A 25901-nucleotide genomic window follows, 5' to 3' on the forward strand; every position below is an offset into this window, starting at 1 on the left:
TTGGAATTTGAGGTGAACCTTCTTAACCAGATAAAGGTCACCTATGAAAAACCTATAGCTAACATAAGAGTAAAAGACTGAATGTTTTCCCCCTAAGATTGTTAATAAAACATTGAGGTCTCACCAGTTCTTTTCAGCATTATACTGATAGTCCTAGCTAGCACAACAAGTTAAGAAAAAGAAATAAAAGCCATACAAACTGGAAAGGAAGAAGGAAACCTATCTTTTTTTTTGTAGAGGATATAATGAACTATTCACAAGATCTTAAGAAATATAAAAGCTCTAAGGCTAGTAAGAGAGTTTAAGTTTAGCAAGCTTTTGGTAAACACATTAAAAATGATGTATATCCTGGAAACAAACTATTGAGTATTGAAATATAAAAGTACCATTTGTAATAATAGCAGAAAGATGATATATCGGGATAAAATTGACAAAAGATGTGTAAAACTTTTGTACATACTGAAAACTACAAAACATTGATGAGTGAAATTTAAAAAGACCTAAATAAATGGAAAGATGCAGTGAAAGTTGTACTGTGCTCACAGATCAGGAGACCCATTATTACTGTTAAGATGTTAGTCTTTTCCAGATTGATCCTGAGATTCAACACAGTCCCGATAAAAATCCTCTGTAGAATTTTTTTATAGTGATTGAGAATTCAATTTGAATAAAATGCAAAAGACCTAGTGTAGCCTAAACAGTTTTGAAAAAGAAGAGTAAAATGGAAGATCTTACTCTTCATGATTTCAAGACTTATTAAGATATTATAATCAAAGCAGTGTGGTAATGGTAGAAAGATAGGTATATAGCTCAATAGAACAGAATAAAGAGTTCAGAAATAGACCCACAGATATATGATCAATTAATTTTCACCAAATATACTGGGGCAATTAAATGGAGACAGGGAAATTTCTTTAACAAATGGTAGTAAAACAATCAAATAGCCAAAAGCCTAATAATAATAATAGTAATACATACACCTGTACCTCCAAACATATACAAAAATTATCCCCAAATTGATCACACTGTTATGAAAATTCAAAGTAAGCCACAGACTAGGGGAAAAGATTTGCAAGACATACCTCTAACCAAGGAATATATATCCAGAAATATTAAAAAGAAATCAATTCGAAAATGCAAAGACAAACATCCCAATTTTTAAAATGAGAAAAAAGATTTGAATAGACACTTTATCAAGAAAATATACATATATTTAATTATACCAACATGACATTGTCCTAAATGAGTTTATCACAGAAAACATTGCAGAAAGAATCCATAAATTCTTAAAATCTCAGAGAATGTAAAAACATATATTCGACATATGTTCAACATGTTGAACATTATTTTGAAATAAATTTCACAGAAGTAAATATACATTTAATCTGTTTTTATTAGATTTTATTAGATGGAAAAATTTATAGATCATTTTACATGCTGAACATATTTGATGATTAACTTGTCATCTTTCCCAAAGCTTCATTATAAGTATTTTTAATACTTCCAGTTGTATGTATATGCTATGCTGAGGATGCTATGAATCTGTTACATATTGGAAAGACAGATATTAAATAATACTTGTTTTAAAATGTACATACATTTTTAATAGAATTTATCATTCTCCACCAATAGCCATTTTCAATCATCAGATCCTTTCTCAAGGTGCCTTTAAAATTATTTTGGTATGCTGTACTACTCATCACAACAGCAATGTTTTACCAGTTATCTGGTTTGTTTATTTCCTTGCTTGACTCTTCAATTTTTTTGGTAATTCTGGGTTAATTTAGTTAAATTTTTGTGCTAATGAGGTCATGATTCAATCCCTAAATTGACCTCTTGGCTTCAAATTGTTATGTAAATTTGAATTTTTTAAATAACTATAGTGACCTTCAAATTTATCACCCAAAATATAGTTTTAAGAGTGAAAGGGACTCCTACCTGGATGGAACTCTGGGACAATAGGGATCATTAGGCAAATTGGATGTATGGACATCTTATTTATAACTCTATTTTTTTCAAAATGTGCAAGGATGGAGGAGGAGCTGGGATTTTTTTTTAAAAATTAGTAATTGGATGATATAATAAATAATATTCAGCAAACATTTATTGACCATCTACCATGGACTCTCTATACCATGCCAGGCCCTAGAGATAGGAATAATACATAGTACACGGTCTCTGTATTCAATGAGCTCAAAGTGGGTAACAAAAATATTATCAAGCACACAATGTTGACATAGACTCAAGAAGGAAACTGCTTTCTTCTTTTCCTTTCTCACATTTTTCCAATGAAGTTTTGTAATTGTGGCAATATACATATATCATAAAATTTATCATTTTAAGTGTACAGTTCAGTAATGTTAAGTACAGTCACACTGTTGTGCAACCAGTCTCCAGAACTCTTTCCATTTTACAAAACTGAAACGCTACCCATTTAAACAACTTCCCATTCCCCCACCACCTAGCCCCCAGCAACCACCATTCTACTTTCTATCTCTATGAATTTGACTACTCTAGGTACCTCATATAAGTGGAATCAAGCAGCATTTGTCTTTTGGTGACTGGTTTGTATCACTAAGGATAATATCCTCAAGGTTCATCCATATGGTAGCATGTGTCAGTATTTCCCTTTTTTTTCAGTGCTGAATAATTTTCCATTGTATGTATATGCAGATGGTCCCCGACTTAAGGTGGTTTCTACTCTATGATGAGGCAAAAATGATATGTATTCAGTAGAAACCATACTTTGAATTTTGAAGTTTGATCTTTTCCCTGGCTAGCGATATGTGGTACCTTATGCTCAAAATGCTGGGCAGCACAGAGAGCTGCAGCTCTCAGTCAGCCACTCAATCATCAGGGTGAACAACTGATACACTGCAACCATTCTGTATCTATACAGCCATTCTGTTTTTCACTTTCAGAGCAGTATTCCATAAATTACTTGAGATATCCTACACTTTATTATAAAATAGTCTTTGTGTTAGATGATTTTGCCCAAACATAGGCTAATGTAAGTGTTCTGGGCACGTTTAAAATAGGCTAGCCTACGCTATGATGTTTGGTGGTTTAGGTGTGTTAAATGCATTTTCAACTTGCAATATTTTCAACTTGCAATGGGTTTATCTGCACGTGGCCCCACTGTAAGTCGAGGAAGGTCTGTATCAGATTTTGTTTATCCATTCATCCATCAATGGATTGCTTCTACCTTTCCAGACGTTTTATAACTTAGTATAATCTCTTAAGTATTTTATAATTTTTTAATGGAAAACAGAAGTTACATGTCCTGAGAAAGCAAATAATATGATTCTCTTTAAAGGGAAGACACAAAATAAAAAGATTTTTAAAATAGGATTCATATTTTAAAAGAAAATAATTCAGTTAAATAAATCTCTTGTATCTGAAAGTCCTTAGTTTGTTCTGGTGCTGTTTTATAGATTGTTTCTCTGTACTATTAAGAAAATTGAAATCTTTGGCTCTAAGTAAAGGTCTTAGTAAGATTAAATCAGAATGCATTCTAACTTTTATCACAAATTATCTTCTGAGTTATACTTTCTCTTCCAAATAGAAGAGAGGCTATTCTATTAGACTCTCTCTATATAGTAAGGGCTCTATTATTAGAGTGTTTTACTCTGCAGCTATCTTTATCCTTCTGAAATATAACTCTCTAATCATGTATATGTGTGTAAAATGGATTTTAGCTAATTTAATTAATTGTACAAATTTGTAACTTATGGCTAGTATAGGAGTTAGTGATAATTTGTAAACTGCCCATATGGGTTAATCACTTCATGTGAAATTGAAATTACAATGAACTATATATTTTTTTCCTTTTTCCTTTTCTTTAAAAAAAATGTAAACTGAACTCTGTTTTCCCACCTACAGTGAAATCCCAGTGCAACTTCTAGTGCTTGAAATAAATAGCAATTTCCATGCCGTCTCCCTGTGTCAGACACTGCAATAAGCTTGAGTCCGATGAAAGTCGATTCATTTCCAAAAACTATAATCCAGTGTTGGCTTAACTTCAGCAGTGTGCAGATACTGGATTACCAGTGTCTCACTCATGTGTGAGGATCAGCACGTCATTTTTATTAGTAGGATAGTGGTGTTTGTCAGTAGTATAGATAATTACGTTATTAAATGAAAAGGGAAAAGAGTTACTAACTGTGGTCCTTTTTTTTAAAGTTCATATAGTAAACATATTAAGGTTGCGGAGTGGAACTTAAAACATCCAAGATTATGTACTAGAATGTTTACTTGTGCAGGTCACTTAACCTTTCTCTACCTTAGTTTCTAAATGTTCGTAATGGGAGTAATAACTATCCATCTCAGAGGGTTGATGTGAAGTCTGAAGGGTTAATACAGGTGAAATGCTGAGAACAGTGCCTGCACATGCAAGTGCTGCACAAGTGTTTCTACAGTACCTTCCTAATTCACCTCTCTGACTGCAGTTTCATCACCCTAATGCTTGTTCTCCCTATTTCTACTAGGATAATCTTTCTAAAATCCAAATATGATTGTGTCACTTCCCTAGTTAAAGTGTAATTTAGTTTTATCATTGCTTTCCAGATTAAGCTCCTCAGTATAAACATTCAAAAGCTTCATGGTCTGACCATCAGCCCAGTTGTCTCATGTCTTTTTTATTAATGCCCCTTCCTTTTCTTACTGTCCTTCTTTACTTTACTGTAAGCTGTTTATCTTTTGAGACTCACCTCAAGCATTATCTCCACCAGAAAGCCTTTCCTGACTCTTGTCCTTAGGCACAGTTTGAATTTGGTGTACCTTACATCTGTGTTTCACGAGCACAGTGCTTGTCATTATCAGGGAACTTACTGTATTGTCTGTAGCTGTCTTCTTTTATTATTTATTTCACCCTCTAGTGCAAACTTCTGTGAACAGGGATTGTGTTATAACTTTGTATCCACAGGACCTAACAAATGATTGACAAATAGCAGCTATTTAACAGGTTATTGCTGAGTTGTCAGTTAATTAATTGATGCTTGAAAAAGAGTGAATTCGGAAATCTGCTTGTATCCTGTTTTGCTTTTATGACATCTTTCATGAAAAGCATGGGATAACAAAAAGTTTACATTTAGAGTTAGACCTGGGTTCAAGTTCTCTACCATTTAGATTAAAAAAAATAGTTTAGTTAAATAAACCTACTCTAAGCCTTAGTTTCCCCATAATTATAACTTTAATTCCCAATACATAATTGTCATGTTGAATCTTCACAAAACTAGCAGCAACCTTCTGCAAAAAATATGTGCTTGATTACATGTACTCCTCCTTCATCAAAATCACACACAAAATCATACACCTTCCCTCCTACCTCTTTGGAGCAGTTTCTCAGAACTATCTGAAATGCTGTCTCCCGGGCTATAGTCCTCATTTTGCCCCAAGTAAAACTTAATGCACAACTCTCACATTGTGCATTTTTTTTCAGTTGACAAATCTCAAATGGTGTAATATAGAAATTACATTATAGAAATGTAAAATACGTTGGAGGCAGAATTAATGCTGACAGACTCTAGAGTTAGGTTACCTGGGTTCACATCTTGGACTTGCCATTTTCCAGCTCTGTGATTTTGGATATGCTGTTCTCTTTGTGTCTCCATTTTCTCCTCTGTGAAATGGAAATTACAATAGTACCTGCTTCTGGTACATATCCAAAACTCAGCACAGTTACTAACACATAAATGTTAGCTTAAAAAGTCCCCTCCAGTTATGTCTACCTTTGTCAAAATTCAACACAACTTTCAAAGCTTCACAGTACTTCCTTTACTAAGATTTCTTTGATTAAATCATTGTTTTCCTCTTAGCTCCAGAAACATGCTATATAAGTCATCCTTAAAACACCATCAGGGACATTAGCTGTGTATCTCCTTTACTGGTTTCTAATGCTCTTTAGGGTGAAGATTTTATTCCTCATAGTCTTCTATCATATCACTATCATTTCATATTACTTCGGTCATATCACATATCATGTTGTAATTCTCTACATAGGATTTAGCACTGTGTAGTCTTTTTCTTATAATATATTTAGAAATAAGTATATTGCCTTTATCCCCCAGTAAAATGTAAGCTCCATGATAGCCAGGACCTTATAATGCCTGCACATTATAGGCTCTCAGTAATTGCTGAATGGATGGAGAATAAGGACTTGAATATGTATTGAATGAAAGTATTACATCTGACACTAATATTGATAGTTCTCTTAGTTAATCTATTGCTGTGTAATAAATTGCCCTAGAATTTAGTGACACAAAACAATGAAAAGTTATCACATTACAGTTTCTGTGGGTCGGGATCTGGGGGTAGCTTAGCTGGGTGTTCTGTCTTAGGGTCTCCCATAAGTCTGCAGTCACCAGGGCTGCAATTACTGCAGCCTCTCAGAGCACTTATGGGATGGCTGTTGGCAGCCCTCAGGTCCTCACTTATTGTTGACTGGACATATCAGTTCCTTGCTAGACGGGCATCTACATAAAGCAACCCACAGTATGCAACTTTTTCACACAGAGTGAACAAGGAAGAGATGAAGAGAAAGTGAGCTAGACAGAAGTCACAATATTTGTACCCTACTCTCAGAAGTGGCTTCTCATCACTTTTGCCATATTCTTTCCTTAGAAGCAACTCCCTAAAACCAGTTCATGCTCAAGGTGAGGGAATTTCACAAGGATGGAGATGAATGCCAAGTGGCAGGGGTCACTGGGAGCACCTTAAAGGTTGCCTACCAGTAACTTACATTATGTAATTAAACACTATATAAAGGAGCTCTCTTTCTACAACAGGAAAAGCATAAAACTTAGAATGTGAAAACCTGACCTATCAGCTATCTATTGCTACGTAATAAACTACCCTGAAACTTAATGGCTGAAAACAAGAACAATCATTTATTCAGCTCATGAGTGTGTGGTTTGGGCAGGGTCTGGTGGGGAAGGCTTGTCTTTGCTTCGTGTGACACCAGCTGAGTCGGTTCAGCTTAGAACAGGAGGGTCTACTTAATGGACGCTCAGTCACGGGGCTGGCTAGGTGGTGCTGATTATTGGCTGGTAGTTTATCGGGACTAATGGCTAGAGGCCTTGGTTGCTCTCTAGATGTCTCCACATGGGCCTCTCTATATGGACTACTTGGCTTCTTCACAACATGGTATCTTGGTTCTAAAAGTGTATACCCCAAGAAAGAGGAAATGAAAGCTGTGAATTTGTTAAGACCTAGATCTGAAAACTGATAAAGCGTCACTTCTCCCTTATTCTATTGGTCGGGTTGTCAAGGGGTGGGGTGGACATAGACCTCAACTCTCAATGGGAAGAGTATCAAGTAATTTTGGGACCATGTTTTGAAGCTGCTGCAGTCTGCCCTTTGGGCACAAATTATTTGCATTTCTCCCACATGTAAAATGCAGTCATCTCCTTCCAAGTTTCCCGAGATGTCTCATTCCTTTACAGCCTCAGGCCGGATGTTGTCATCAAAATCAGGTGGAAGTATGGGTGAGGCTTCTTGGGTTTGGTTCTTCAAAAACAGTTTCTCAAGCATGGTTTTCAACTAAAGACCTATGATGTGCAGAGATAAGTTATTGTCCCCTACAAACCCAATATAAAATGGTAGGACAGGTAACTGCAATAGACATTCCCACTCAAAAAATGAGGAAATGGGAGGCTCACGTGTCCTTAGCAATTCTGAAATCTAAGCAAGCTTATGTTTTCAGTTCCTTTATTAGGATTCCATATTGTTCCCTGGGAATAATTATCCATGGCTCTTGGTTTTGCCCTCTGAGCTGTTGATTCTCGTCTCTTAATTATCCATACATTTCAATAAGATTTAGCCATGTTTGAAGCTGAGTGGTTTTCTCAACCTGCTTCCCACCCATAGGGATTCTGGGGTCCAAAGTTCTCTTTTAATTGTGCCCTCTTTTCCCCATTAATCCCAAACAGATGAAACTTACACCAGAACAGTATTCTAAGATTGTGAGTTTGCTTTGAATCTCATTGAGATTCACATTAGACAAAAACTATGGCCATAAATCTTGTGATAAGCCTTTTTCTCTACCTTAGGCTTCTTGTGTGTTGGCTGTGGGACAACACCCTTAAGATTCATTGAAGCCTTATTGTTTAACAGAAAGGATCTGCAAGGCATGCCCTTAAGGTCCCAAGAGTACTTTTGTCTGTCTGAGATTGTTTCCTCCCTTTCCTTTAAGTCCTCAAAGTCCCTTAGACCTCCACTATTCTCTTAGAAGCCCTTTATGTTTTCACTTACATTCTGTTGAAGGTTCTTGCAGCTTCAGCCCACCACTCAGTCTCAAATCTAGTGCCATATGTTTTAGGTTTTTGTTAAGGTAGAACCCTGCTTCTGGATACCAAAGAACTGTATCAGTTAAGTCTTGCTGTATAACAAATCCCACCAAAACTTACCAGGTTAAAACATAATAATTTTTAAAAAATCATTTTATTTTAAGCTTACAGAGCTGAAATTTGGGTAGACCTTGGTAGAGAAGGCTTGTCTCTTCCACTCCGCTCACTCATGTGGCTGGCAAGTCAGTGCTGCCTGAGAGCTGGGAGCCTCAGTTCATCTCCACATGGGCCTCTCCAAAAATTGGACTTCACAATATGTTGGATGGGTTCCAAGATCAAGAGTCACAAAAGACAGGAAATACAAGCAACCAATTTCTTAAGAAACTGGAACCACATCACTTCTGCTATATTCACAGGACACTTATTTAAGAAGAAGAGCAGACTTCAAGTCTCCACAGAATTGTCAAAGGATTTAGGGATCATGTTTTAAAGTCATCACACCTGTTTCAGTTCACAGCATAGCTCCAGCACTTAGCTACCATATTCCTAAGAAGGCTTACTTCATTCACCTAGAGTAATTGAACTAGATGTTTTCTAAGGTCTTTTTTTCACTGTAAGGTTTGTTATCTTACAATTTCCATTTTCCATACATTGTTGATATACTCTAGCCTGGAGTAGTTTCTCAGCTATGTAATCAGACAGTGTTTTGGGTTAAGAAATTGATGCTCTCTCCTTATTATTCCACTGGAGAAAAATAAATATTAAGTTTGAATGATAGTTACATAATATTTGAAAAATCCAGAAAACTCTCACAGAAAAGGAATATTATAATGAATGTATTAATGGAGAATGTCAGTTAAAAGAAGGTCAGATATTAAAAAGGTAACTTTTTTAGAAAGGTTTTATATATTTCTTTAATTTAGAGTATTTTCTGTTTTATTCTCTTTTTGTCATATATCTGGTGTGGTTTGGGAGATAAAATTTCTGTAATTCTGTAGGGACACAAGACTAGTTGTTTTTTGTCTTTACTACTTATAAAATGAATTTGTGAAATTTAATTTGATTTCATTACATATCATTTCAAGAAAACATGGTTTGCTACTTTCTATATACTGGTTTATGTTCATTTGTTTATTCTTTCAAGAATTTTTACTTAAAAATATTTTCTTTTAGAGAAACAGGTCAATTCATTCTGACTCTATTTATCATTCAATTTTAATGAGATAAGATCAAAGAAAAGACATATCTTTTTAAAAAGTTTTTTTATTAATTTTTTTATGGAGTATGGTTGCTTTACAATGTTGTGTTCGCCTCCACTGCACAACAAAATGAATCAGCCATACACACATACAGATATCCCCTCCCTTTTGGACTTCCTTCCCATTTAGTTTACCACAGTGCATTAGGTAGAGTTCCCTGTGCTATACAGTATGCTCCCATCAGTTGTCTATTTTATACATACACTGGGATTGACACATATACATTATTGATATTATGTATAAAATAGAAAAAAGACATATCTTAATGAAATGAATTCATGATACACATAATGTGAATTATGCCAAAATAGTTTCCCCATCACACTAATGTTAAAAGATCTTTTATATGTAATATTGTATATGTAAACTTAATTTTGATCCTTTTAAAATTGCAGTGTCCTCTCACATGGCAAAGCAAGTGGGAAGGTCCAGAAGATCCTTTACAATACCTTAGAGGTCTTGTAGCTCGTGCCCTTGCAATACAGGTAAGATGAAATTATTTAGTAATTGTATGACTGTATGACGATTGTACTACAAACTCTCATATTGTTAACCATTCTGCTAGCAACTAGTGAAAATATTATGATTTTGTTCATAGAGCACCGTATATTCCTTTCTTATTCTGTCATCTGTGATTTTACCTAGCACTCTTTAAAAAAAGACAAAACAAAAAGACTGTGTTCTCTCTGTGTAGTGTGGCTTTTCATAATTTTTGAGAATTTAGAGAAAAATCTACAATTTTAATATAGATGGATCATATAGATGGTAACTGAAACTTATTCATAACTGTGACTAATTTGCTTTAGGGTATGTCCCCCCTACAGGGAGCTGCTTTTTTCTGTTTTGTTTTTTTCCAAATTGATCAAGTTTTTTCAGAGTGGCCCAGTCAGGTAAATGAAGGAAAATTGAACAGAATAAGGAACGATATAGACGGAGAAAGACAAGGTGATTATTTTTTTTAAGGAATAGCAAATGTTATAGGTCAGTTGGTGCACGCAATGTACCACTTTTCCTGTATGGTTTTGCACTGTCTTACTGCCTTCTTCCTCTGCTTGTTACACTGCTTTCACAAATAACATTCTTTGTCATATCAGCTTATTAGGAGTAACTTGATCAGTGTCCTTCTAGATACAGCAATCCTCATTCATTTTTTTTTTCTTTTAGTAGTGCACATACCTGTCCACATCTTTAATTTTTCCCTTAGCAGAACACCCTGCTTTTTACCTTACAGAGAAAATTCAAGCTATGAAATATGACCACTTGAAAATGCCTACCCTTCCCTCCCACCTACAAATTTGTCTAAACCCACCCTCATCATCTTTGTTCTAATACAAAAGTAGTTGACCTTCTGCTGTTGAAGCCTCATCCATAGAGCTGTATACTTGATTTCATCTCCTCTCATCTCTTTAGACACTTCCTCTAGGGGGGCCTTGCCTTGTGTAATTTCATCTTTTCCTCTCTTCTTACTCTATGCTGCCAGTCTGCCAATGGTACTCCTTTGAAGGGGCCAGAACTCATCTGAATGTTTATTTGGCTTCCAGTATAATCAACCTCTCAGTTGTAGGATTATTGAAGAAGAAACTACTGGATCTGAAAATGAGTTTAAAATTAGCAGGTAGAGAAGAACAAGGCAGAGACTCGGGTTTACCCATCTTCCTATCTACTGTGTATATGTCCAGATATAATCTATCAGTAAATGCCAGAAAAATGGAGGGAAGGAAGGATAGAGAAGTCAGAAGAGGAAGGACAAATAGTCCATCGGTGCTCTTAGAAAAATACAGAAATGCTCTGAAGTCCTTGGTATGTTATAATTGCATGGCTGTGATAATTTATCACTTAATGTATGTATCAGTATTATTTGCATTAGATTATTTTATAAAGGGCAGAAACTTTATTTGCTGCCAATGGGTAGCTTTTATTACACTATACGTGTAAGTATGCTTAATAATTATGCTTTGTGCATATAATAAATATATTATTGATACTGAAATTAATATCATTTAAAGCAGTTTTACATAAATTATTACAATTTTCTGGCATGATTATTCATACTGAGTATATTGTATACTGATCATCAAAACTGAAAACTTTTTCACTGTGTGATTTTCTAAAAAGCTTTATAGGCATTTAGCCTTAATTATAATGATAAAATATCCTTTTAACCTTCAGGATAATTTTCAGGCTTGACCATAGTTTATCTTATCTTTCTACCTAGGGAATATGCAATAATTCATCATTTATGTCACCACTTAAGGATATATTTTTATTGTTTTCCTGCCTTAATATTTTTTTTTCAGTTATGAATGTACAGATATCTGCTTCCCTAAGATAACCTTTAGTGTTTGGCATTCACTTTCCATCTAGTCAAGGGTCTGCCAGGTCCTTTGATTTCATACATGCCTTTTATGTTTCACAGATAAGTAACCAGAGCAACTTACAAAGTTTAGAGGAACAGCGTGGCTACTTAGGTGGGGAAGAAAGGGCTGAGAATATTGGGAGGGCAGGGAGAATTAGAAGTACTATTTTCAGAGATCTGAGAAAATGGCAGCTTTTGGTTATTTATGAAAGTGTAATGATCAGACTGATTCCAAATAGGTACACAGCAGGTTGAGCCCAGTTCCAGCCATGGTTTAAAATCCCAGAGCCTTTCATTTAGGGCATAACATATAGGAAACAGAACAAGCTACTGAGAGTATTACACATAGTGCCTGATCAATACAGGGGTTTTGTGCAAATAAGGTGAGAGTGACTGGGTCAAGATGGCATTCATTTATTTAGTCAGTCAAACATATTATAAGCAACAACTTTATGCTAAGCTCTGAGTGAAGTACTGGAGATAAAATGATTAGTCAATTGATACAGTTTCTGCCTCACAGAATTTAAATTTCTTACATTCATTCATTTAGCAATTAAAAATTCTATCTTGGTGCCATGCACTGTGCTGAGGTTGCTGAATATAGAATGGTAAACAAAATAGATATACATTGTGTCCCAAGGAACTGTCCTTACAATTTATCAGAAAAAATAGACAACCGAATAAACAGCAACAGTAAGAGTGACAAAGGAAGTCTAGTACTATGGGAGCAAATAGCAAGAGTACCTAACCTACATGGGAACAGGGAAGTGATGCTTAAGCTGAAAGCTTAGTAGGAATAGACCAAGCGAGGACAAGAGGAAAGACTGTGCCAGACAAGAGGAAGGTCAGAGTCAAGAGTAAGCCATGCACTTTTAATAACTAAAAGCGGAGCATAGAGCGCAAGGAGGGGTGTTCAGAGATTAGGCTGGTGGAGCAGGAAAGGCCATGTTATGATAATGTATTAAGGGATTATATTTGATCATAAGGGCAAAAGGGAACACTGTGGGATATTAAGGAGAGAAATCAGATTATGATTATATTTGATCATAAGGGCAAAAGGGAACACTGTGGGATATTAAGGAGAGAAATCAGATTATGTTTTAGAGGATCATTTTTCAATATGGAGAGAGTCTTACTCTACTGGGTGACATGGGTTTGAGACTGTCCTCTCAATGCTGGTGATTTAGAGAGAGCCAGAGAACCCTTAGGTACCCAAGCAGTCTCAGCCAAAGAGAGTCTTGCAGTCATTTATCCTATGGTCTCTAAGATCCTTTAGGGCAAGGACTTTTAAAAAAATAATAATTCCACTGTATTTCTAATACGTAGCATACTGCCTTCTGAATAAATGAATGAACAAATGAATGGACTAGATATATAAATATAATATAATATATATAACATATTATTTCCTATTGAGACCCTAGAATTATTTTCCTGACTTCGAGTTTTTCTGCTCTTTCTTCAGAAATAACATCTTCTGAGAGTTTCTTTGGTTCCTGATTTCCACTGTTTGTTTCCCCTTTGGCCTGCAGAATAGCCTCTACAGAAGTTCTCCCTAGTATAGTCTGATTTTTCTGTGTTGATCATTTTAAATTCCAGGATGTTCTCTACCCAGTTCATAAATCTGTGGGGTCAGCATTTGCCTTTTTCCCTCTGTCTTCATATTTTCAACTTCTCACAGTTGGATCCCTTGACTCTACGCCTGCAATTTCTGTTCCAACCTAGCTCATGAGTTGATTCTGTTTAAGGATATAAGACCTTCATATCGAGTACCCAGTTAGGCTTGGGTGTGCTAAACAGACCCAGTATTCTGCACATGTTTAATGGGCTCCTGAATGTCTCATTTTACTTCTACTGCTAACCAAACTTGGGGTGCCATGTGTCATTGGCAAGCTTTCATGCCCATTTTTTAGGACTGAGCTTCTCAGTAGGTTCTTTCTTTCATTTTAAAATTTATAGTGACTTCTTGAACTCTACACAATTTTTTTGGCCTAACTCGAGCCAGTGGCTGGTACACTCATATACTACCAAATCCTGCCACCCATCATTCTTATGATGGAATCTTGTTTATATCAACTGTTAAGGTCCTTGAAATCTGGGGTGATTTAAGCAATAAAAAGAATTAGTTATTATTGTTGTTATTATTATTAATAAATGCCATTCAGCGTGACATATAAACTATCCTTAGAGTTTATCAGGAAAGACAACAAATAAGCCACAACAATCAAAATGATAAAGGAAGTGCAGTACTCTAGGAATAAATAGCAGAAGTACTACAACCTAGAAGCACTTAATGCTATCTCCATTCCTGTAATGGCCTGAATTAAGTCTGAATTAGGCCTCATTTGGGCACTGTGTAGTAGACTATACCAAAGTACCTTTTCTATCAGCAGACGCTAATGTTATGTTGCTTCCTTCCATCCCCTCCCACTGTGGAACGCTGGGAAGCATATTTTCCCCTAGTATAGGCATCAGCCCCTTCACTCTTATGTTTTTCTGAGATTCTTTTTAGGTGCTGCTTCCTATTTTTTGTTCAAATATTCAGGCACACAGTTTCTCGCATGTCTGCAAAGATGCTTGTTGTTAGCCACATAGATTGCTTTAACTTTTTCACTTTGCATTTTACTTCTATGGCCCACTTCAAGAAAACTAATTCTTCACTGAAAAAAAAATATCTGTGAGCCTCTAGCTCTTATTTCTTCCCCTTTAACCCTAATTATCACTAATACATCAGACTGGCATTTCTAGATCTAGAAATGTGGCTCGTTACACCCTTTTTGGGTTCATCTAAATAGCTCTTCTCACTTCCCTAGCAGTAAAATGTACTAGTGACCTATATTTGAGCTTCAGATCACTTTCTTTTCTTTCAGTGCACCACTTCAAACATATACTCAAACTTTTTGAATGATCAAATGAAGGATAGAAAGAAAAATGAATATTTATAAGAACTGAGCATATTTTGGATCTCAGACATACATGTGCTTTAGACACAATCTAGTAATATTTATAATATATGAGGTACATATTTTTATTTCCATTTTTAAAGATGCGAAAAGTAAAACCCCATATTCAAGAATAGTTTACAAAATGTGTATGATAAATGATAGAACTCACACTCAAATTCCCTTTCTATAATAATATCTCAGAGTTTTTGATATCTATCAGCAACATTTTTAAAAGATGTTTCTACCCCTTGAAACCTTTTTATAAGTTGGCCTCAAGGTCACCACACACTTCTGTTTTTTTATCTGTCTATTTCTCTGGCTTTTCTATTCCCTCATCTCTAATTGGATTCCCTAGAGCACAGTCCTCTGTCCTTTTCTATCTGTACTCCACCCATAGTGATCTCATGCCTATGAATCCCATCTAAACTTTTATTATTCTCAGATTTATAGCTCCAGCCCAGTATTCTCCCCTAACTCTGGTGTATACTCAGTATTTTCACTTGGATGTTTAATAAACATCTCAAACTTAACATATTCAAAACTGAACTCCTGCCCTTTACTGAAAAACCTGTGCTACCCGCAGTCTTTCCCGTAAAAGTAAATGACATCTCCACCTTTCTTGAGGCATAGGCACAAGGTCTTGGAATCATTGTTAACTCTTCTCTCATATACTGCATCCATTCAATCAGAAAAATTACCTTGGTTGTACGTTCAAAATATATTCTGAGACACCTCTCACCACTTTCACTGCTACTACCTTGATTGAAGTCATTATTGGTGCAGCTGCCACCTGACTAGTCCTGCTTCCACCCTGGTCTCCTTTCTGGTCAGTTCTCAACCCAGCAGTCTAAATATTCTGGTTAAAGCATCAGATTATATCACTCCTCTCTTGGAAATTTCCCCACGGTTTCTCGTCTCATCCAGAGTAACAAAATCCTTATAGCAACCTACAAGATCTGGCCCGTTTACCTCTCTGATTTCCTCTCCTACTTTTTGCTTCCTAATTTATTCTGTTCCAGCCATACTGGTCTCCTTGCTTTTCAATGAACAGCCTGGCACACTCCCTCAAAGGGACTTTATTCTTCCTGTTTCCTCTACCTGGAATGCTCTCCCTCAGATATCTGCAAGGAAGTTTCTTTTTTCCTTGTTTCTTCTTTTTTTTTTTTTTCAAGGAAAGAAGTTTCTTTATCCCTTCAGGACCATCCTATTTCAGATTGTAACCCTCCTCTTCCTTGATACTTTACATCCTGTTTCCCTTTTAAATTTTTTTCCATAGCCTATATCTCCACCTAATAGTGTATATATTTTACTTGTTTGTTTGTTTGTTTTCTCTGTATTCCTCCACTAAAATGGAAGCTTGATAAGGGCAGAGATTTTTGTCTGTTTACTGCTCTATCCAAGCATGTAGAACAGTGGCTTACACAAGTAGGTTTTTCAATAAATATCTGTTGAATAAATGAATGATTCAGTCAATCTTAGGGTTATTCTCAAGCAAACTGACATAAATCTCTTTCATGCTTCCCAATCATCATGATTCATACACCTGCTGAGATGTATTTTTGTAGTACCCATGAGATATTTCTGAGATTTTAGCTTCTATTTAAATCTACCCAATGAACACTATTGTTCAACTTTATACTCTGTTCCACCATCTAACATTTGAAGGCTTGTTTCATTTTCTCTTAAGATCTTGAACTTTAAAAGTAATTTTATTAAAATTACATTGTTTACTTTTCTTTCATTTTCTGAGGTGTCTTAATCAATTTTGCAAGGTTCTGCAATACTTTGCATTCCTGAGAAGGGAATCTCTTTTTTTCCCCTGACTCAGTAACTTTCACAGTCATTACTGCAATATTTTACACATACTGGGTACTCCGTAAAAATATTCATAGGAAAATTTACATAAACAAAATTGAAAAAATAGTCTGTATGTGGTCAAAAACCTCCAGCATCCCTATTTTCATGTACTATACTCAGCTAGAAGAGCTACCTTATGGGTATTTTTTATTCATATTCTTTAATTTATTCATCATTTGGTGAATGTTTATTGAATTTTTATTATGTGCCATTCATTGCTCTGCCAATAAGAATCTCTACATTTAGTGGAGATATATAATAAATAAATACATTAAATTAGAATTGCATAGAAAAATACATCTTTGCCAAAATCCTGAGATTTAAGATTAACATACAGTCAAACTTTAAATTGGATTATCACCATTATAGAATGAACTTAGGGTATAGTATATCTGAAATTTTATCCAATAAAATATAGCTATTACTATAGCAGTAGAATTACAGAATTTTAGGCGTCAGATTTTGTACAAAGACAATAATTTCTCAATACTGTCAGCTGATTACTTCTGCCTATAGTCAACTCTCTTGCACATTTGGAATACTAAACAGTAGTCTATGATGATTGGCAGTTTTATAGAAGCAATCCTATAAACCATGCTATTTGTACTGCTTGCAGAAGATAAATCTTGGGTCTAGAAATGTGACAATATAGCAACATAATTGGCTTTCAAGATAACAAAATCTTCTCTGAATTTTTATGTGCATCTCAGCGTTTATCACATGCATACCAATTTCAGCAGCTACCTGGAGTATCACAGTAAGGGGATCTTTACAGCAGAAAACATGCAGAGAATTTAAACTCTTAAGACAAGTTTGGTTTTTTGAAGAACTGGCAGGTTCTAGCAAACAAATTACTTTCCCTGAAAGTAACCGGTGATTGTTAGTAACATTTGCTATGTTGGTACCCTTATTTTCAAAACACTGTTTCAAGGCTTTCCTTGCTTTATACAGCCATTTTTACCACTTAAAGTATTCTATTACATCTGGTATGAACACAGTTTATTAGTATAAAACAAGACAATTGAAAAATGTCTTTTATGTCATATAGTTTTATCTTTGGTTAAAGAAGAAGAATGAAAGTAGTTGACAATTTTTCTGCTATAGTCAATAAGTCTGTCCTATCAAATACTGTTATTATTTCTGAAAACCCAATGGAAAGTTATGAACAAAACATGTGTACCTTTGATTCCTAAATCAGTCATAGTCCTCACCACTATTCCATTGTCAATGATAAGTGCATGCTGATTTTCCATTCTATAATGTATCTTCTATCAGGTTCACTTTGTTGTTAGCTATATGCAGCTGGAAAACTCTTCACAAGCAAGAAAAGCAGCGATTGGTTTCATTGTTAATTTACACATTGTCACACTTTAAAAGGACTTTAAGATATATACGCTTATCTAATTGTCTATTGCACATAATATTAAAGTAGAATATTTAATATTACTACCAATGATATTAACTTGTTTGTGAATAGTAAAAATAGTTTAGGAAAATATATTTCAGTAACATGTTTTCTAGGAAGAACCTTGAACATAAGGTCTATAGCTTAAAGAAATCTCAAAACTCCTCATACTTCATGTCCTGAAAATGATTGTTAATCTATATTAATGATTTTGTCAGGTTTTTTTTAACCGCCACAAATTCGAAACCTCAATGAAAAATTGTTCCTAAATAAATATTCCTTTTAATGTCTATTGTTTTGAAATTGTAAAAGTGAGAAAATAAATATTTGATGTATCTAATTTTTCTTTATTTCTTTCTTTTCTGTATTTTTAAAAATTGTTTATGCCTAGATTGAAGATGATTTATATTGGATTTTTTTGTAAATGATATTAGGGCCTTGTTTCTCCTTGAGAAAATTCAAGATGGCAAAGCTAATATTTCATTGTTACTTCATTCTCACAAGATAGAAAGTATTCCCAACTAGAACTTGAAGGACTCATGTTAAATAAAACTAAGTAACCTACAATTAAATTTTGTTCTTAATAATAATTTTATTTAGTGTTGCAAATGCAAGTATGTCAAACAATTTTACGAAGGTCTGAATTTCAAGATAACCAAATATGTATATTATTCTTCATACTAGTTAAATTTTTATTAATATTTCTTGACTAAAATGCTTCCAACATTTTTCCTTACACTTGTCTAGCTATTGTAGTCTCTCAATATTTGTAATAATTATCAATTTCTCTATTTATTGAACTCTAGAGTTCTTAATTTTCTTATATAAAATTAACAGTTTTCACGATTATTTTTAAAACTTTACTCTTGCAATAATAAACTCTCATTTATAGTTTAGAGCAAGAGAATTTCATCCTATAGAGCACATAGGGAGTTATTTTCACTCCAAGTGGCATGTAAAATGCCCATTTATATGTGATAGTAAATAATCTAATATTTTAAATAAATCTAAATGTCATACCTTGTTGGCATTTGCAACATTGTTACACTTATTAGATAGGGTAGTAACATCTGTGCTTATGCACATATTTATATTATTCATTTCTGGGAATGTCAGGACATTTTTAAAGTAAGCATCTATTTATTGGGCCTGCCAGAAGGTGAAGGCAAATAGTAGATCTTGATGAAATATTGAAGCTGAACTGAACTTTATATCTAATAAATATCAGTATGCTGTAGAGAAAATTGATGTAGATTAAAGGAATTAGAAAGTTAATGGGTTGAAAAGGGTGACACTTCAGCATGAGTGGTCCGGTAAGGCCACTTAGGAGGTGATATTTAAACAGAGACTTGAATGAAGTAAGAAAGCAAATCATGAACATATCTGAGGGAAAAACAGATGTAGGCAGGGAACAGGCTAACTAGTTAAGAGGTTATTGCAGTAATCCAAGTGATAATATGGTGGTGTTATGGATTAGGGTGGTGGATGTGGAAATGAAGAAGTGCTAAGATTTTTATATCAGACCTGTGAATTTGGCTGTGGGACATGGGAGAGATGTAAAAAATAATTTCAAGGTTTTGGCCTGAGCAATCAATTGAATTTCTCACTGAGCTGAAGGATTCTGGTGATAAAGAAGATTTCCTAGAGAAGAGGAAGGTGGTCTTGCAAATTTAGAATTCTGATTTGAACATGTTTAGATAACTGTTAAACATCATGGTGGAAATGTCAGAAAAGTAAGTGACAGGAAACAGATAGGAAGGAGTAGCAGATACAATATTGGGAATCATAAGCATACTGGTCTTTAAAACTATAGGATTGACCAAGTAATGGTCCTGAGTACACCCCAATATTGGGAATTCCAGGAAAGGAGGAGGAGTCAATGATGGACACCAAGAAGTTATAGTCAGGAAGACAGAAGAAAGACTGGGAGACTGTAGTGATTGAGAAGCCAAGCGAAGAAAGTGTTTTAAGAAGGTCAAAGTGTTTTAAAAAGGTCAAATACTATAGATGAAATTAGACAATGTTTTTTTGTTATGAAGTGGCACAGATAAATATCAATAGGATAATAGCTGGTGAGAAGAAGGACCAAGAGAGGGTATTTTTTGGTTTGGTTTTTAGTGGGAACTATTTCACCATATCTGTATCCAATCTTTATCTTTCAAGTTTGCAAAGTTTTTAAATGTGTGTTCGTGTATCTCCCTCCTCCTAGAACTGGGTAGAGAGAGCTGAAAACCAGACTCTTCTCTCCGATACACTTGACCTATCAGAACTCTTCCACCCAGACACATTTCTCAATGCACTTCGCCAGGAAACTGCAAGGTAAATAGAATGAAATACTTATTTGTCTGAGAGGGTAATTATACTTTGATTTGTTCACTTCTGATCACATTCCCTTGGTTGTCAAGAAATAAATTTATTGTTGAATCCAGATAGTTGTATTATTTCTTAATACTTGACGTTTAATAACAGTAAACTTCTAGTTTAGAGAACACTGCTTTCAATTATGATGTGTTTTATATTAGAATTGAAAAAGGCAAAACAATTTTTAAAATTTTGGTCATTTATTTATCTAGACATATTGTGTCCAATATGGTAGGCAGAAGTCAAATGATGCTATTTAAATTTAAATGATTTATTCCTGATATTAGTGGATATGGTTTCAGTTTTTCACCATTCAGAATGATGTTGGCTGAGGGTTTGTCATATGTGGCCTGTATTATGTTGAGGTAAGTTCCCTCTGTGCCTACTTTCTGGAGAGACTTTATCATAAATGGGTGTTGAATTTTGTCGAAAGCTTTTTCTGCATCTGTTGAGATGATCGTATGTTTTTTCTCCTTCAATTTGTTAATATGGTGTATCACATTGATTGATTTGCGTATATTGAAGAATCCTTGCATTCCTGGGATAAACCCCACTTGATCATGGTGTATGATCCTTTTAATGTGCTGCTGGATTCTGTTTGCTAGTATTTTGTTGAGGATTTTTGCATCTATGTTCATCAGTGATATTGGCCTGTAGTTGTCTTTTTTTGTGACATCTGTCTGGTTTTGGTATCAGGGCCTCATAGAATGAGATTAGGAGTGTTCCTCTCTTTGCTATATTTTGGAAGAGTTTGAGAAGGATAGTATTCATCTGTAAAGCCATCTGGTCCTGGTCTTTTCTTTGTTGGAAAATTAATCACAGTTTGTTGGAAGATTTTTAACACAGTTTCAATTTCAGTGCTTGTGATTGGTCCATTTATATTTTCTATTTCTTCCTGGTTCAGTCTCAGAAGGTTGTGCTTTTCAAAGAATTTGTCCATTTCTTCCAGTTGTCCATTTTACTAGTATATAATTGCTTGTAATAATCTCTCATGATCCTTTGTATTTCTGCAGTGTCAGTTGTTACTTCTTTTTCATTTCTAATTCTATTGATTTGTCTTCTCCCTTTTTTTCTTGAAGAGTCTGGCTAATGGTTTATCACTTTTATTTATCTTCGTAAAGAACCAGCTTTTAGTTTTATTGATCTTTGCTATCGTTTCCTTCACTGTTTACGGATGATGTGATACTTACTATACATAGAGAATCCTAAAGATGCTACCAGAAAACTACTACAGCTAATCAATGAATTTGGTAAAGTAGCAGGAAACAAAATTAATGCACAGGAATCTGTTGCATTCCTATACACTAATGATGAAAAATCTGAAAGAGAAATTAAGGAAAAACTCCCATTTACCACTGCAACAAAAAGAATAAAATACCTAGGAATAAACCTACCTAAGGAGACAAAAGACCTGTATGCAGAAAACTATAAGACACTGATGAAAGAAATTAAAGATGATACAAACAGATGGAGAGCTATACCATATACTTGGATTGGAAGAATCAACATTGTGAAAATGACTATACTACCCAAAGCAATCTACAGATTCAATGCAATCCCTATCAACCTACCACTGGCACTTTTCACAGAACTAGAACAAAAAAATTCACAATTAGTATGGAAACATAAAAGACCCTGAATAGCCAAAGCAATCTTGAGAAAGAAAAACAGAGCTGGAGGAATCAGGCTCCCTGACCTCAGACTATACTACAAAAGCTACAGTAATCAAGACAGTATGGTACTGGCAAAAAAACAGACATGTAGATCAATGGAACAGATAGAAAGCCCAGAGATAAACCCACTCATATGGCCACCTTATCTTTGATAAAGGAGGCAAGAATATACGATGGAGCAATGACACTCTCTTCAATAAGTGGTGCTGGGAAAACTGGACAGCCACATGTGAAAAATGAAATTAGAACACTCCCTAACACCATACACAAAAATAAACTCAGATGGATTAAAGACCTAAATGTAAGGCCAGACACGATAAAACTCTTAGAGGAAAACATAGGCAGAGCACTCTATGACATAAATCACAGCAAGATCCTTTTTGACCCACCTCCTAGAGAAGTGGAAATAAAAACAAAAATAAACAAATGGGACCTAATGAAACTTCAAAGCTTTTGCACAGTAGAGGAAACCATAAACAAGACGAAAAGCCAACCCTCAAAATGAGAGAAACTATTTGCAAACATAGCAACTAACAAAGGATTAATCTCCAAATATACAACTCATGCAGCTCAATATCAAAAGAAAACCCAATCCAAAAATGGGCAGAAGACCTAAATAGACATTTCTCCAGAGAAGATATACAGATTGCCAACAGACTCGTGTAAGGATGCTCAACATCACTAATCATTAGGGAAATGCAAATCAAAACTAAAGTGAGGTATTGCCTCACAGCAGTCAGAATGGCCATCATCAAAAATCTACAAACAATAAATGCTGGAGAGGGTGTGGAGAAAAGGGAACCCTCTTGCACTGTTGATGGGAATGTAAATTGATGCAGCCACTATGGAGAACCGTATGGAGGTTCCTTGAAAACTAAAAATAGAACTACCATACAACCCAGCAATCCCACTACTGGGCATATACCCTGAGGAAACCATAATTCAAAAAGAGTCATGTACCACACTGTTCATTGCAGCTGTATTTACAATAGCCAGAACATGGAAGCAACCTAAGTGTCCATTGACAGATGAATGGATAAAGAAGATGTGGCACATATTACAATGGAATATTACTCAGCCATAAAAAAAAAACGAAATTGAGTTGTTTGTAGTAAGGTGGATGGACCTAGAGACTGTCATACAGAATGAAGTAAGTCAGAAAGAGAAAAACAAATACCATATGCTAAGGCATATATATGGAATCTAAAAAAAATAGTTCTGAAGAACCTAGGGGCACAACTAAAATAAAGTCACAGACATAGAGAATGGACTTGAGGACACAGGGATGGGGAAGGGTAAGCTGGGATGAAGTGAAAGAGTGGCATGGACATATATACACTACCAAATTTAAAATAGCTAGTGGGAAGCAGCCTCATAGCACAGGGAGATCAGCTCCCTGCTTTGTGACCACCTAGAGGGGTGGGATAGGGAGGGTGGGAGGGAGACGCAAGAGGTAGGGGATATGGGGATATATGTATACATATAGCTGATTCACTTTGTTATACAGCAGCAACTAACACAACATTGTAATGCAGTTGTACTCCAATGAAGATGTAAAAAAGAAATTAAATGATTTAAAGTTAAAATGAATTAAGGAGACTAGATGGTTGCATAAGAGGATGTGACCCTCATCTTCTCCCCTGAACAAATCCGAAATACATCTACAGGAGGAGCATTTCTCAGTGAAAACTAACTGGAACTGGTAGAAGGACTCCTTTAAAACCGAGGCTGTAAGAAAAATACACATGTAATCAGGTAGGAAGGGAAGAAAAGCAATCAAATCAGGACCTGTGCCCCAGAGAGGGGACTCAGAGGAAAAGGGTGATTATATGGGCAGACCCTAGCCCTGGGGAGTGAGCGGGTCAAGCCACAGACTAGGCGTCCCAGTCCTGGGGTCCTACATGGAGGAAATAAGCCCCCTCACTGGTTGGAGGAACACTGTGACAAATAGAAGGGCTGGGAGAATCCTGGGCTCCATTCAAGAGGAGTGTGTGTGCACTAGCTAGCCTCTGGGGCAAGGTGGAGAGAGGTCTGCTCTAGTGGCTGCTGAGTTTCCCGTGACTGCCTCATCATACACCCCAGACTGAGCTAAGCAAAAGCTCTGGCCCCTCTTAGTCCATGCCACAGTATGGCACTGGATCTGGGGTGGCCAGGACCAGGGAAAAGACTTGACTTTGGGATGCAGAGGTGATTTAGTCCCAGGGTGGACCCTGGGTGGGCTGTGGTGGCCATTGTTGGCACTTACTCAAGTGGTGCCCTAGAAGCAGTCCAGAGGGCAGCCGCTGTACACCACAGCTCAACCCACCACCTTGCCCCAGTATACACAGAGAAACCACAGAGGCCCTGCCTCCCCTTTGGGGCACAGAGGAGGTTGGAGATAGTGATCAGTTGTGAGAGACAAAGAGGTCTTGCCCCCACGGCAGGGAAGAGAGGTCTGCTCTAGTGGCTGCCTGTTTTCCTCCAACCACCTCATCATGTGCCTCAGCTCAAGCTAAGCAAATGGTTGGACCCCACTTAGTCCATGCCACAGCACAGCCCTTGATCTGGGGCGGCTGCGACCAGGGAAAAGACTCAACCGTGGTCTGTGGCTGAGCAGAACCACAGATGCCTGCACAGACAGCACATTGGACTGCTGTATGCACATGAACCTCACTTGATTCAGCACTCCCCTCCTGGGACAAAATTCCTGGTGTGGGGAGTGGGGAAAACCCACACTTAAAGGAAATGGAGCCAGTTCGAGCCTGACACACAGGTCTTCTTCTGCAGCAACATGGGATCAGACCCCGACCCTGGGAGGGCAGTGATGGTTACTGACCAGAGAAGAAGCCTTGCCTCACACCCCAGGCCAGCTCTGTCTCCAGCCCCACCACTTACCAAGGCGATAGCTGCCAGCACACTCTGAGGAAAGACATGACTGGCATCCACATCAAATCCAGCTCTCCCACCAAAGGCATTGAACATATGTAGTCAGCATAGAGACACTCAAACATAAGAACACCCCTTTAAGATGCAATAGGTAACTGTTTCACCTAAATTCATAGAGGCAGAGAAAGTTAAGTCTAAAAATATGAAAAGGCAGAGGAACTACTCTCAATTGAAAGATCAAGAGAAAAAATAAATAATGAAAGAGAAATAAACAATTTACCAGATAAAGAGTTAGACACATTGGTAGTGAAAATGTTACTTGAATTAGGAAAAAGAATTGATCTAAAAAATGAACATGTTCTCAAGGAACTAGAAAATATAAAGATCCAGTCAAAAATAAATAATTTAATAGCTGAAATAACACATTAGAAGGAATGAATAGCAGACTAAGTGATATAGAAGAATGCATAAGTGATCTGGAAGACAGAATAATGGAAATCATCCAATCAGAGCACCAGGAGAAAAAAAAAAATTTTTTTTAAAAGCAATCTAAGAAACATGTCTGATAACATTAAGTGTCCCAACTTTCGCATTTTAGTGGTTCCAGAAAGAGACGAGAGAGAGAAGGAGAGTGAAAATGTATTTGAGGAAATTGTGTCTGAAAACTTCAGAAACCTGAAGAAGGAAATAGATATCTAGGTACAGGAAGTACAGAGGGTCTCAAACAAGATGAACCCAAACAGACCCACACCAAGATATATCATAATTAAAATGGAAAAATTTTTAAATAGAGAATTCTAAAGGCAGCAAGAAAAAAATAGAGAGCAATACACAAGGGAATCCCCGTAAGGCTATCAACTGATTTCTCTGCAGAAACATTGCAGGCCAGAAAGGA

The 25901-nt window shown here is 35.9% G+C and overlaps 1 protein-coding gene across 2 annotated transcripts in view; it reads left to right on the forward strand.

Annotated features, from left to right (window-relative positions):
- DYNC2H1 (dynein cytoplasmic 2 heavy chain 1) overlaps positions 1-25901 on the forward strand; it is a 372035-nt gene that overhangs the window by 317173 nt on the left and 28961 nt on the right. For both annotated transcript variants that reach the window (XM_004282190.3, XM_049714064.1), the window contains exons 85-86: positions 9940-10029; positions 20317-20426. In XM_004282190.3, the coding sequence (XP_004282238.2) occupies positions 9940-10029; positions 20317-20426 (200 nt within the window). The remainder of the gene's footprint in view (positions 1-9939; positions 10030-20316; positions 20427-25901) is intronic.

The sequence above is a fragment of the Orcinus orca genome, chromosome 8 (genome assembly GCF_937001465.1).
Source record: "Orcinus orca chromosome 8, mOrcOrc1.1, whole genome shotgun sequence".
Classification (NCBI taxonomy): Eukaryota; Metazoa; Chordata; class Mammalia; order Artiodactyla; family Delphinidae; genus Orcinus; species Orcinus orca.